The 14,823-nt window shown below is 41.8% G+C and overlaps 1 protein-coding gene across 2 annotated transcripts; it reads right to left on the reverse strand.

Moving 5' to 3' along the window:
* Window positions 1-682: 682 nt before the first annotated feature.
* On the reverse strand, window positions 683-11,988 carry PGAM5 (PGAM family member 5, mitochondrial serine/threonine protein phosphatase). 2 transcript variants are annotated; one of them, XM_064522104.1, is made up of 6 exons: window positions 11,609-11,988; window positions 7,546-7,724; window positions 6,001-6,126; window positions 4,859-4,947; window positions 4,444-4,574; window positions 683-2,535 (listed from the first exon to the last, which is right to left on the reverse strand). In XM_064522104.1, exons 1-6 carry the CDS (start codon window positions 11,896-11,898, stop codon window positions 2,385-2,387), a joined length of 966 nt encoding a protein of 321 aa, XP_064378174.1. In that variant the 5' UTR covers window positions 11,899-11,988; the 3' UTR covers window positions 683-2,384. The 2 variants fall into 2 exon arrangements, with proteins under 2 accessions (XP_064378174.1, XP_064378173.1); XM_064522103.1 differs by having other exon boundaries at window positions 4,444-4,577.
* Window positions 11,989-14,823: the final 2,835 nt, after the last annotated feature.

Consider the following 14,823-nt stretch of genomic DNA (forward strand, 5'->3'; position numbering starts at 1 on the left):
TTGTGTGGGGAGGGGCGAGTCTATGGGTTGACACTGTGACATGGTAAGTGACCAATTCATCCAGTTCATACTAACACAATACCAACTTTAGCCAAAATGCATCTTTTGTGTGTTAATATAAGACTAAATTTTATTGCGCCACTACTTACAAGGTTTGGGGAACAGTCTCATAACTTCTAAGAGGCAGGAAATCAACAAGGGGCTTATGAATGCTGTAAAAATTACTGTCTTCATTTGGAATGTCATACGCTTTTCTTCAATGTAAGTGCCACTGAAAATGTTGCTGATTTCTGTACTTGTGCAAAGATACGTTTTTTTTTAAATGGTGAAAAGTTTTAGTAGCAAAGTTTTTAGTAAAGTGTGTGAGAGAGAGAGAGAGAGACAGACAGACAGACAGACAGACAGACAGACAGACAGACAGACAGACAGACAATATGGTCAGTTATACAGTACCTGGACAGATGTGGTAAGTAGGCCCTCAGTTCTGCAGGTAAGGCCTGTGTTTACAAGCAGAAGTATGTTGCGCCACTGTCTTTCCTCTAGCCTTCAAAAGCAGAATAAACACCCCTAGTTGCAGAAGTAGTGCATTTACAGGTAAATTAATCTATCTATCATCTCAGCTATGAGACTTCAGACATATTCTAGAAGAGAATCTCCTTCAACAATTCAACTGAAGAGACAATAACGAAAGACCAGTTATTTTATTCAAAACTTTTAAAAAGTTAATAGACAAAACTGATAAGTTATTCTCATTCCATTGATGAGATACTTCACAATATTTCCCCCCCCCCCCGCCAACAACTAGCACTGCTTCAACTTCCATATTTTGTTCTCTACTGCCCCAGTTTCTTTGAAGTCATCCTGATAATAGCAGTCCTGTATCAAACAGTCCATTAAACCTTGCTGTGCTAGGCTGCACGCCATGATTATGATTCATACAGCTCTGACAGAAGTAAGTTTAGGGTTTCTTTAGGATTCTCAGTGACAGGGAATCAGTCAAACTTGTAATTCCTTATTTGTTTCTGCTGTACTTCAGTACGTGAAATATCCCTAAGCAGCCTACATATACAGTGAAACTTTCAATATTCCAGGCATTAACTGAGCTAAGTATTACAAAAGGTTCAGGTGGCTAGAAGAAGGCCTTAATATGAAGTGGCTTCCGAGCCCTCTCCTCAAAAATAAACCCTAGTTCTCAGGCACCTGGATTTTACCTGGAACAAGTTCTGCAGTGTCTGTACGAAGCTGTACAAAGGAGCAACTTAAAGGCATTCTGCTTCATGTTTATACTGATCGCTTTGTGTAGAAGTTATACCACAACTATTCTTTCACCATGCAAGCAATGGTAGTTTTAAATGACAGTTTGTTCCAGTACTGCAGAACCTCTGATCTTAAGTATCGCTTATCTTGAACTCCAATGCTGTTACTTCTCTGCTTTGAAAGCAAACTATTGACAAACATGAATCAATGGGAGAAAGCAGAAAAGAGTCTCTACTCCTTGTAAACTTAAGAGTCATAACCAGAAGAACTAGTGAAAGATTACTGCTTTTCCCTTTCTTCCATCTTTACTGCTACAGAACTCATCCCTACACTTTTCTACAGACCAAGTTTTAGTTAAAGGCTTCATGACACTGAAGAAAATTGCTCAGAATAGCTTAAAGGTCTTTCCAAGGATGGAGGAAAACTTAATATGAGCAACAGGTAATTCCAGCACCACAGCTCTGAGGCAAATGGTTTTTTAACCTTCTTCTCTTTATATCTATCATCTCCAGGCACAGTTTACATGAACTCTGGGGGGGGGGGGAAGGGATGGCAGAGGGGAGGAACAAGGACGCAACATAGAGATATACATCCTCAATAGCTTAGAAAAACAAAACCTTAACCCTTTGTCCTTTAAAGAGCAGAATTCCCTCAGTTACTTCTTCTGCAAGAGCTGAAATAAGCTGGCTCATCTTCAGTTCTAGCTGCAGCGTGATATGGACTGTCCTTTCCAGTTCCCATACCAATTGCTTTCCTGCACAAGAAAAAAATCCACAGCAGCAAGCTTTGGTTATAGAAAATCACGGGGGGGGGGGGGGGGGGGGGGAGGAGTATCGCCGTCCTCATAGCTGCTGAAAACAGACATTCAATCTTTTTTGTATTCCACAGCTCAACTTAAAGAGTTTTGGGGAATACTTCAGGACTGGACAGCTTCAGGCTTACATAAAATTTCTTCTTTTCTGGACTGAAAGGCAGATATGAACATGTATGAAGAAGGCAAAGGGCTAAAGGACATTTTAAAACAGCATCACATCCCAACATAGCAGATAATCTAGTGGTACTGTAGCTGAATGTACTAGTGCAAAGAGACGAGAGGCAGCTCCTGGATGGCCATCAGTTTCACTCATTCAGGTGCGTGTGATTTTATCCGGAGGCATGAATCCCGTGTCACCCAGTGTTCGAAGTGCCACTCTTCCGTTAGGCCGTATCACCAAATGGGTTATACTACCATTGTTCAGAGACATTCGCAGCCAGCCTTCTGGGGGGAACTGCAATGCTCTATTTTTAAAAAAAAAAAAAAAAAAAAAGGCAGACAAGTAATATTGCTCATCCATAAACAGTTATGTTATTAGCATGCAGCTGACAGCATCATCTGCTGTGCCAGATACAGGGAAAAAAAAAAAATGGTTGCATATTCTGCAGTTTGCAAGCATATGCTCCTACACAGGCATCACTGAAAAAAGATTCTAGTGTGCAACAGATATGAAAATGCAGCTTTGACAACTGGGCCAGTGCCAACAGAGCACTTTCATAAGTGGAGTCCAGCAGATGGGTATGATTAACAGATAGGATTAATTCAAATGGACAGAAGGTAGAAGCCATAACATACTCAGGTTGCTGGGAGTGCTTTGAGCAACCTAATAACAAACAAGAGGACAGATGCCATAGGTTCAGCTGGCCACTGAACCAACTACAGTACCACAAAACCCTACCCTGTGTAGGACTGTTAGAGGCAAAGATACCTCACTTGTCTACATAAGTCTCCCCAGTAGACCAAAGGCATAAGTAGTATGCACAGGTCTACTGGTGTTGATAAGGCTAAAATTACCATAGGTAACCACAGCAGTGAAGATGTAATGACATATTACATACAGTATTCTAGTTACCAGCATATGCCTATGGCAGAAATTCACCAGAACTACTTTCCTTCAGTTATCTTGTTCCCAGAAGATAACCACTTTTTTGGTAAAAATTGACGATCACAGGTCTTTCTAGTCTTCAGCTATTTTATCCTAAAATTCCTAACTGAATAGCCTCAGGAGTTCAACTAATTGTAGTAAACAGCCAGAGAAAATATGAAATTCTCTCAAACATCTTCTGTCATAGATTTTGAGGAATAACTTGGCTTTGGCTATAGGATAGTATTTTAAAAGGATAAAATAAACAACGCTTACAGTCCACCTAAATTCAGAGGTAACACTGTGTCAGATTCAATTTTGTTATCATATAGCCTGGAGTGGAAGGTAAGGTATAGAAAAGAAGTTACAAAAGGATGGAAGAAAGGGCAAAGAGAAAATATATTACAGTGAAAGGCTAGGAAGTGGCAAGACAATCTTTTGGAACAGGAAAAAATACTCTGTTTACTTGATCAATAACTGTAAGTATAGGAACACTGAAGAGCTTTAAAGCAGTCCATAGAGCAGACAGGATAGCATTAAAATAGTTCAGTCAAATAAAGCTAACTGATGTAGCTATTGACCAGACTAAAATTTAATCACAAGGGTCCTGCTCAAGACAAATTGTCTTACAGATAGTGATTTGTTGATGGGGGAGAGGAATAAAACAGACTCAAGTGACTAGATACAGAGATGGGCAAAGACCCAGAACTGTTTTCTCCTTCATGAGCCACCTTTACCTTAGCTGAAAGATCCACTCCCCCTCCCCCAATTCAGTATTAGATGTCCTTGCAAGAACACACTAACACAACTTCAAGATAGTACCAGTATCTTCCATTAGTAAAGATTTCCCAAAACTAATTCAATCTTTCAGTATGAGATCAAATTCATGTCACTTCAAAAGACATCCAGTCAGATGCTCTATTTCTTGTCTTATCTGATAGCCCACACAGGCACTGTCTGCAGTTTTTTGGGAGGCACATGCATAATATAGGCATTAAAGACCTACAAAAAAGGTTTCAAGCTTCAATGATTTACTCTAGCCTTAGCCATTTTCACCTTAGAATTACAGTGGAAATTTTCTAGCTTTCAAATGTTTCTCATATCTGCAAATTAATCCTGTAATCGGGTTGCAGGAGCAGCTGCTCATAATGCAGGTACTCATCACCAACCACATCAAAGCCTGCCAGATCAACAGATTTCCTAGTTCAGCAGTGCAATACACCAATACCATTTCAGCAAAACTATAACCTTTTAAAGAACACAGGTGAACATTAAATCCAACAGGTACCTGCAGACAATATAACGGATCACGTTGGCATGGCAGACAAAGATCTCATAGCTGTCTTCCTCCTGCTTTGCATCAGCTCTATGAATGAAGTTTCGAAAAGCAGCCTCAATGCGAGCTCCATCTTCGTAATACTGCTAATGGCACAGAGTTCATAATTAAACACAGCTCAGAGCAGCATTTGCAGATGGGATGCATCTTCTAAAGAGTTCTTTAGAGATACACGCTTGAGGCTGGCCTAACACTTAGGAAATGTAAGTTATTTTAACTATTCCATACACTTACTGGGGAGGGGAAAATATGCAATTATCTAAGGTCTATGATGAAAAGCATCAGTACAGTTACAAGTTAACAGTTAACACAAGTTAGAAGTTTAAAATAAATAAATAAATAAATAAATAAATAAATAAAAAGTTACCACAGCTTCTGGTTTCCAGTGAGAGACTGGTGGATCTGGTTCTATAGGTGCTCCCTCTCTCAGTAGATCAGTGCTAATTTTTTTGACTCCTGAAAAATTATATACCCATTCAGAAATTAGTTGTTACTTCAAACTACACTGCAAACAGGCCCACAGAACTTCAGCCTATACATTTTTCAAATTCTATATAAAAAGAAGCCTTCATCTTGACCCTAAAGTCCATTCTAGTCTACATAATTGCTATTAAGTACTGTGAACCTCTCCCACACAACTGTTTTATCATCAGCAAAGTGAAGTTTATTCCAACAGAATAGCTATATCAGTTTGGCACAGTAAGTTGAGACTTCTCAGTGCTACCTTAAGTTGTAAATCTAAAACAACATGCCAATAAGAAATGTCAATGCTACACTTTTAATGTTTTAATCTCTTCTAGTTTGAGGAGGGAAATCTTTTTTGGAAGTAGCACATTCAAGAGAACACAGACTGGACTGTTAATAGGAATGGTTAATAGGAATGGACTTTCAGCTAGTCATACCTGAATATCTGCTAAAAACCAACCAACCAAACAAAAAACCCCCAAACCCCCCAAAACTCACTCTGATGCTCCAGAGAGAACTAGCTATAGTGAAAAGTCTTTAGTTCAGATTCCAGTATGTGTGCACGTTCTCATACAGATTTTTGTACTCTTCAGTAATTTTTGCATTTCAGTGTGACCTAGATGAGCAGCAGTCTCACGTGGAGTTTAGACCAGGTACTCATACCACAACTTACAGACAGCCAAGGTTTTGCTTAAATGGCAGTTATGAGGTGGGGGGGGTAGGGGAAGGGGGGACACAAGCCACCCACACACATTACAGAAATCCATATCCTTTACCTTTATGAGTGTGCCACATCTTCCTCTGCACATAGGATAGCACAGTGCACAAGAAGGGCCTGTTAACTAACCCAGCAAGCATCGCTACAACTTTTCAGAGCCTCCTGCCCACTAAAATATGATATTTAAAATATAGACATATTCACACAGGTCTAGAAATTGGCTAGTAACAGCTCAATTACACCTTAACTCAAGGAGAAGCTTAGAATTCTACTGGAAGCAGTTCTGAGGATCAGAAGACACTGATACATTAACAGAAGTCACTTACCGGGGAGATATTTGCTGATAATTTCAGTTGTTTCAGTTGCTCTAGTCATGGAGGAGTGGATAATCTGATCAAATTTTAACCCCAAGCTTGCCAGTCTGTGCCCAGTCAGTTCAGCCTGTTCTCGACCTTAAAAATGATATTCACTATTTAAGTTGCTGATACTCAAGTAAGAACCTCACACAAACTACCTAAGAAGTTGTACAGTAGAGATACTAGTTCATCATCAAGCCAGTTTTTTCTTCTCAAAAAGTAACTGGAAGAACGCTCTTACCAGTGCAACTACTCATTCAGATCAAATTCACCAGCTAGCCAATTTCGACTCGTTTCCGTTGGCAGGAATTTTTCTTTTTACTTTAAAATAAATATTATATTTAGAAATGTTCACCAAAGTATTTCATGTCCCTGCTATCCCCACCCCAAGGAAGCCACTCCCAATAAAAAACACTTCTGACTCAAGTCATCTCCCATCTCTACATTCTGGGAGCATTAAAAGAGCGCTCTGTCAAGCAGATCCACTCAGAGAAGATAGCGTATTTTTCTTATACGCAACATCATCTAGGAACAGTTAAGAACCACAGCACTTGGATATACTATGGAAGGCTTTATTCCATCTTTCAGGTAGGTAGGCAGGCAAAAAAAACCCTGGCAGTTAAAGCAACTTCCCAAAGGCACAGGGTGAGACGGGTAAGATTATAGTTTGTAACCAGCATCTCAGTTGTGAAATTACTATTTCACTCCTGTTTGCACACTGGCAATTAAGACTTGAATAAAATAAGGTGTTTATCCTAACCATTTGGCATGAGACTTCCCACACCTCAAGCAGCACTACCCAACAATATCTCTTCCCAACGCCAAAACAGTTTTGATACATTTATAATCAAGAACATGTCTAATGCTATTACTAAGCTATTACAAAAATATTAAATCAATACTAATTAGTATTTGATAACTAGTCACAGGATCAATGAGTTAGATTAACACAGATGGCTGTTATTCTCATTTCATGTAACTGATCAGCAGTATTCCCAGAAACACTGCTTAGCAACAAAAGTGAACTATATCTCATTACAGTCTAACAGAAGAGACAGATTCTGTTTGTATTAGTTAATTTGCTGAGTTATGAAAAGATTTTTTTTTTTTTTACCAGACTATCTTCTACGGGTAATTTATTTCCAAGCTAGTCACGGAGCTAAGTTTCAGACAAAAGCCTTAGCCCTGGAGAATTATGCCAGCTGGCCTGTAAACTTAGCTCAAACCCCTTAAAATAGTTTGAATTTTCCATTATGAAGTTTCTCTACAATGGTGGCATGTATTTAGAACTCTGTAAAATATGATTCATAATGTTTGGATTTAGAAGATCAGAAAAGGAAGAAACATACTTACTTTTAATATCTTTCTATTAAAAAAGGATCCAGTAAGTGGATTAAGGTTTGGCAGTGAGACCCAAAACAGAGCTGAGTTACTGACCTGTACTGATCAAGACAGTGGCGAATAAGAAGCTTTTTTTCTCAAAATAAGAGATACAATGCTTCTAATAATACATACCAAGTGGGGTCAGAGTTCTATCTTTATCAGCCCGGCCGTCCAAATTATACTGCGAATGGCGGATAAGGAATATGTGCCTGGTGGCTTTTGCTTTGCAGTGATCTAAACGTGAGGCAAGTTCTTCTTCCCCAGTTTCTTCATTTTTCTTCTTGAGGTTGATAAGAGCCAGTGGTTCACGTCTAAACAAATACATTTAAAGAGTCATTTTTACACAGGTGAGACTAAAAGGCAGAGGAATTATTACACATGGATCATCTTGCCTTAGTTCTAGATTTAACTGAAATACTAAAATTGACTGTTTAGCCACTTATGCAGCAAAACTGATTCAAACCATTGTGCAACAGCCATAAGTAAAAGCCTGTGTTTAAGAAAAAAAGAAAGACATTAATGCCACAGGTTAGAAGGTGTAAGTGACATTGATAAATTTGCTGTTTAGCAACAGCCACCTCTCAACTAATTCCTGCAACATCAAACACAGGGAAAAGAGTCAAATTCTAGTGCGAACAGACGGTGTACACTGAAACGTACAAACGCTACAGTCGGTCTGGACAACAAGCTGATAAACACTTTATTAGGACTTTGCATGTGGACTCCTGTCAATTCAATAGTTAAGATTTTCACTGAAATTCACAACATACCTTTTCTTTAAGAGATAAAATACCAAAAGGAGAAGCAACAAAATTCTGATTGTATCTATCCAATCAGCCAATCCTCTTACTTTATTGATACCTGACTGAGGTCATACCAGGTCCCTCCAATATTATTTTTATTTTTGAACTGGGAGTATTTACCCTTTCAATTCTTTCATCACTCTCTCACCTGAAGCCACTTTAATCTTTCTTCCATTTTGTCATACTGCACACTAATCCCTCTTTCTGCACACCATAACCTTCCTCTTGCACATCACGCAGACAGTTGATCCTGTTCCTCAACAGGACACCAGGCACAGAGGATCTTCCTTTCCCTTCCCCACTATCACAGATTAGCGCTACAGCTTCCCTGCTGCTGACACCAACACTGCACTGTCAACATCACCCCTGTCCACGTCTTCCACAGATTAGTCTTTCTGGTCCCCTTTCTCTACTGATCCTCCTCCTCCCCATTAATACAAGTCTTTTTACTATGTCTCTCCATCTCGGAAAGTAAATCCTTTCCCTTGATCTCATACCTAAAGAACAGTTAGCTTATTTAATCCACTGAAGATCTCACTTCTTCCACTCTTATAATTAAACATGCTTCTTCATTTCTTTAGATCTTTTTTAAATCAAGATTATTATTTTTATTCAGTTGGGGGCAAAGCAATTTGGTCAGAGAAGTTGCTGCTTCACAGACTTCTTTCCACAATCAAGGGTAACCTTAAAAAGCCCTGCATCATATTTTGCCTTAGGAAATACATGATTTCTATTTGACTACGAGACTCAATATGTTCATTAAACTGTTCTTAGTAGAAAGCATTAAAAATGAAGCAACAGTCCCATAAAAAGAAGTTCCACTGAAATTTCACAGGATATTTTTTTTCTTCATTAGAAACGATACTGTTAGGAAGATACCTTAGGAAAATAGAAATAATGTCTGAAAAATTCAAGCAGATTTCTGAAGTAAAGCAGATATTAATTCCTTCTATGGCAGAAACCCATGACAAGAAATGCTTCAGTGAAGGTCCTCCCCTCTCTCCTCCACCAGTAGCTCTGAATTTACTTGATGGTAACTGTTGCTTTCAAGAGTAACAGACACTTTAACAAGTCCTGAGAAGAGAATAGAGCTTATCAGGATTTTTACATAAAACGGTTTTAGAAAGTTGTGCAGGAAAGCTTTTAATGCTGCTAAAGCTTATCTTAAGTAGGCTTTTAGGCCTCTGAAGTTCAGAGGCCAAAAAATGGGGTTTTCTGCATTCCCTTAACAAAATTGTCTAAGTTTGTAGCTGGACACAACTTTGCTGAAAAGCAACAGCAATGCCCAGGTCTCTCTTTAAACCTGATTACACCCGACTGCTCTTCTGCAGGGAAGCCCTGCGTGCCACTGAAACATACCAGGCTGCCTGACAGTTTTCTCAATTTGTGCATGCCGCATACTTAGAAATCCAGGTATTTCTAGACCTCATAAAACTGTTTTGAGGAACCACCCCCAAAAAATAAAGGAAATCATCCAAGGCACAGAAACTTAGACAATAATTCAGGGCTTTTTTTCCTGCAAACCAAACTTTCTAGTTAATTGAAAACTAGCTTTCAGATAAAGTGTTTTATATGAAATGAAACTATATCTAGTCTTCTTTAAAAACTGAACTGTATGATTCTTGTGCAAGTGGCACAGACCAATGCAACATCCTTGATATAGCAGCATATCAAGAAAGCTTGAAAACAGACACTGTTACATTCTGCTGCTTAAAGCTTCAAAATTTCTGAATTGTTAAAAGAATACTATGATAGCCAGTTATTTGCTCATGAACTGACTTTGTCAATGTTAATTTCTTTTTCCCCAAAACAGAAGTGGTCAGATGCTTCATATATTTATAAGCCTAGGTATTTAACAACTTTACCTATAAATTTTGCTGCAAACCTCACCCCAAAAGTGGAGCTAAGAAGATTTCAGGCAGATACAGCAATGGCCACACCACACCAACTGGTGGACACCATATAATAGAAAACTAAAATTCATCTGCACTAATATATTTACATAATATACAGCCATTATTTGTACACTATGATGAATGGTGATGTAGTACTCTATCATTAACTGTGCTATTAAATGTCATCTAGCTGGTATTTGTTCAAGCAATTCTGACAGCTACACCAGCTACAGCACAGTCTCTACTCCCCGTATCAGGAGTATTGAGATACCAAAAAAAAAAAAAAAAAAAGGTTACCCAAGTCTGAAAGTTCACTCTTACAGCAAGCCAATTATTTCGCAGAACCAGGACCTACAATTAAATAAGTAGTTTTAGTACTCATTTAACTACAAATAACTATTTAATGAAAGTCACTATGATTTTTATAATTAGGGCATACAGAGCCCTACTTAAATGTGCATTTGATTCTGCTGCATCTCAAAAATCAAATCAGGATGCATTATACAATAAAAAAATCTGTTAGTGCTTAAGTTTGGATTTACTATGATTAAACAGGAGCCTGACATAAGTCTCCCTAGGGAGATAATTCTACCAGACAGAAGCTGAACAAGCCAAAGCTCAATACAGACATTTGCACATCCTAACTGCAGAATCAGAAAAAAGAGAGTTAACCCTCGGGTGAATGTAGACACCACTATAAAGAACACAACTGAATTAGAGTTCAAAGCAACGTTACCTGTACTAACTTGCAGTTCCAGGATCAACATAACTAGCAGGCTATTAAAAAAGAACACCTTTGTGTAGAAATAAAGCAATACAGAAACGAGGTTAACACTGGGTTAAAAAAGTAAGTAAACCTTCCGCGCACATTTGATAAATGCAAGCACTAGAGCTTTGCAATCTCACAGAAGAGAAGAATTTCAATAAAGCGACCTGCACATTTTTACAGAGGGAGAAGCCTCCGAACTGTCCCAGCTAAAACACGGGGAAGACCTTCCTTCAGAGTACTCCGTTGCCAAGATGAAACCTAACCGGGGTTACGCTCAGCAATCTCAATCGTATTCTAGTTGTCAGCAGCTCACCACCTAAGCATCCAGCTGGAGGGGAGCCTTGCGGGCTCCTCGCTCGATCCCTGACCAGTGCCGGTGTGCCCTTGCCATACAGTGGTCATTTGCCAAGTTTCAGGGGCGAGCGAGGGGATTCCCTGCTAAACGAGAGGGCTCCAAACCCGCCGACTCCACAAAGCACTCGGTGACCTGCGCCCCGAAGTACCCACTTCCCCTCCCCAAGCTACCGCGCAACTGCAGCTTGGCAACACTTAACTATATTTTTTAGCCAGCGTTTAAGTTCGACACACGTTTTTGCCCAGTGTTTCAGCGCAGCCCCTCGCGGACAGCAGCAGCCACCGAAAAATCACCCGTGCTAAAGCGACGGGGACCAGGAGGCACCACGCCGGCTCCCGAACCGACCAGGCCCCGCCGCGGCCCCGGCGCCCACCTGTCCCAGTTGCTGTCCCAGAAGCCGCCGGTGCCCGCGGGCCTCTCGATCCAGCCGGGCGCCGGCGGGCAGGAGGCGGCGGCGGGCGGCAGCAGCAGCAAGCCCGGCGGCGCCGCGGGGGCGGCGGGCACGGCGGGGGTGCTGGTGGCGGCGGCGGCGCTCCCCGGCCGCGGCTCGGCGTCACCGCCGCCGCCGCGGGCCGGCTGCTTGCCCACGACCACGGCGGAGAAGAGCACGGAGCCGCCGGCCAGCCCGCAGGCGGCCAGCGCCAGGGCGCGGCGGAACGACATGGCGCGGGCGGCCGCCGTCAGCCCCGGCGCTGCCCGCGCGCGCGCGGCAGCGGGAGCGCGCCCGCCCCGGGCCCGACGGAGCGCCGCGCGGGACAAACTTCCTCCGCGAACCTCCTCGCCGCGAGTGGGGAGGGCGCGAGTGCGTGTATGGGTGTACACATACACATACACATACACATACATATACATATACATATACATATAGGGGTGTGTGTGTGTGTCAGGCGCTGTACAAGCACCAGGCGGGCCCTCTTGCCTCGCCTGCCCCTCCTCAGCCCCTCCTGGTCGTGCAGGGAGGCCTCGGGCCTGGCCCGCAGGCCTCGGCGTGGGGCGATGGGGCACGAAGGGCGGGCGAGGTGCCAACCGAAGGGCTGATCCTGTGCGGCCCTTCTGAAACAGGCCCCAGCTCTGGCCGGGCTGCTGGCGGCCCCATGCAGGCTGGGCGTGAGGGTGTTTGCGCCGGCTCTGTTCAAGGTGTTAATCAAGGTGAAGCCGGAGCGACCAGGCAAAGCCGAGGGGGGGCCGGGGGACGGCTCCCCGCACCCACGCTGCCCTCGAGGGTCTGGGAAGGGCTGCCTAGAGCCACCGCCTCCGGCTTGGCCTCATTTTAACCACCTTAATTTATGGTTACTAGTGTCAGCACTGCCCCGTGTGAACAGCAGATGCAATTCTCATCAGAAAAAGCGTACTTCGTACTTAGTTACAAGCCCTGAGCTCCTGGTATTGGAAACCAGGAACCAGTATTTTCAGAAATAAAAGCAGTCATCGGTCAGCTGGTTTGAACAGAGGGGAGCTGGCTCGCGCCAGAGCTGATATATCCGCCCCTGTGCAGTACAAATCAGCTGTGCTCTGCCACAAACCAGCCTAAAGCCTCTCCCGCCTAAAGCCCCGCTCCTCTCAGCAGCAGTCCTGCGCTTCGCAAGGAGCCTCCTTTGGGGAGCAAGAGCTCAGCTCCACCAGTATTGCATTATACAGAGGAAACAATGTGGCCGGACTGGAAAAGTAATTATCTGCAGGTCACTAATAATAGACCTTTTTGACCTGGAGGATGGAGTAAGCGCCAAGGCAGGCCTGGGTCAGTACCCAGAGGTACTGCCGGATTCAAAAGTGCACAGCTATTTAAAGACAGATGCTTCTAAACTTTAAAAAACACAGAAGACAAACACAGATCGTGCTTTGATAAGCCATACAGTTGATGATTAGCTCTTTTGGGACACACATAGTTTTTTCTAAACAAAGTCTCTGCTGACTTACTGGAGAAACACAATGTTTTGATCTGTTTTAAGGAGTAGGAAACTGCGGGTGTGTTATGATTTTAGATTTCCACACCAGACCAGATATATCCTGTATGGGTCAAAGGAAAAATTTGTTAATGGTTAAAATTAATGACTCAAAAGTACCTGAGCTGCCTTTAAATTAACATGCTTGGGTACTAGTAAAGTCTGTCCATAATTGCATGAATCGCCGTACAGGTTAATATACCTTGCTTCAACCATGTATTTCTTCATGTGTGCATTTTTTTATGTTCTCTGAATCAGGAAAAAAAAAGAAAAATTTAAATTTTTGCTGTCAGACTGATATATCTGTCAAGCCTTTATCTTTACCAACAGTTCCCTCTACATTCTTCCCCTCCAAAATACCTAACAAAGCAGAGTTTTTATCCTCCAAAAGAAACAGCCCCAGTTATTCGCTACAGTTCACTAGTCTGCTATTGGCATTGATTTTTATGCAGAAAGCACTTAAATACTATGTCAACAGAGCATCTATGGAAAATATTCTATTAACAGCGGCAGACTTTCCAAGTAGCAGCCTCAGCAGGATCTTCTCCCTTTTCTATGCTTGTGCACATCTATCTCCCTGAAGATCTGTCAGAAACTGAGATCTGAGACCATTAAAATGGAGTGGGGGGTTGTAAAAAGGAAATAACTTCAGTTTTGTTTATGCCCTCAAATTTCGTACCATTTTATGAGACAAACCATGTTATAAGTTGACACTATAACTCTAAAACCAAAGTCTTAACACCATTCAGCCTCTTATTTGTCTTAGGAAATTACAGTTTCCTACTATCAATCACAGGGATTGCTCAGTAAGTTTGAGGAATGCCTACTCTTCTCTTTCATGCCATGCCACATTCCTATTACTTAATCAGAACTTACTGTAAAAGTGATTTCAGTGCTAAATTTCAAATGATCTCTTGAGCAATCATTTAGAGCTTTGTATGAATTTATTTGCAAGCTAAAAAACACAGAAGCCTTAGGCAAAAATGAGTAGAGCTCTTTTTTTCCTGATCTGTCTCCCAAAATTCAGCACAGATTTCTACCTGTTAGACTCACCGTTTTTGCACATGGTGAGAGAAACGCTGTTGAACCTGAGTCTCAGGATGCTGGCAGATTTTACAGGTTCTGTTGCTCAGACTTTGCATATTTAATTGTGCATTCTTATCATTCCCATCCACCTGTTCAAACTTTGCTTCCTTATCCGCATTCCCCACACTACAAATTGCACTATTCATATTATTCCACTAATATGCCAGCTGGGTACACAGCTTCTGACAGCAAGATTTCAGTCAGTGTGAGTGGCTCCAGAATAACTGAAAATAGAGTCAGTTCCCTCCCCTGACCATGCATAAATTTATCCTACCTAGTCTCAGTGCTAACATGCTGCTTCATTCTGAGGGACTTACAAGAGAACTGCAAGGACATTGCGCCTGGCTGAAAGAAAATGGTCTTTCTGCTAAAGGAGTGAAACCTCTTTCCAGCTTTTCTAGCTGAATGTCTTTCCCCTATCCGCCACTTTGTGTCTCTGTCCCACACATATATGGTGCAGACTGAGAAACTGTACTACAGGTCCTTTCACTCTTGGACATTTTGGAGCTCAACAGTGGCCTCCATAGGTCAGACAAACGAACCAGAGATACTGTTACTA

The sequence above is a fragment of the Dromaius novaehollandiae genome, chromosome 17 (assembly GCF_036370855.1).
Source record: "Dromaius novaehollandiae isolate bDroNov1 chromosome 17, bDroNov1.hap1, whole genome shotgun sequence".
In the NCBI taxonomy this organism is placed as follows: domain Eukaryota; kingdom Metazoa; phylum Chordata; class Aves; order Casuariiformes; family Dromaiidae; genus Dromaius; species Dromaius novaehollandiae.

What these genes read in the sequence shown, in the direction of transcription:
- PGAM5 (XM_064522103.1), bottom strand. Translation starts at nt 11,898, where the DNA reads ATGTCGTTCCGCCGCGCCCTGGCGCTGGCCGCCTGCGGGCTGGCCGGC. An exon ending in ACTGGAAACCAGAAGCTGTG is followed by an intron (nt 4,578 to 4,858) that starts GTAACTTTTTAT and finishes CTGTGCCATTAG; the next exon opens with CAGTATTACGAAGATGGAGC. An exon ending in ATCCGTTATATTGTCTGCAG is followed by an intron (nt 2,536 to 4,443) that starts GTACCTGTTGGA and finishes TTTTAAAAATAG; the next exon opens with AGCATTGCAGTTCCCCCCAG.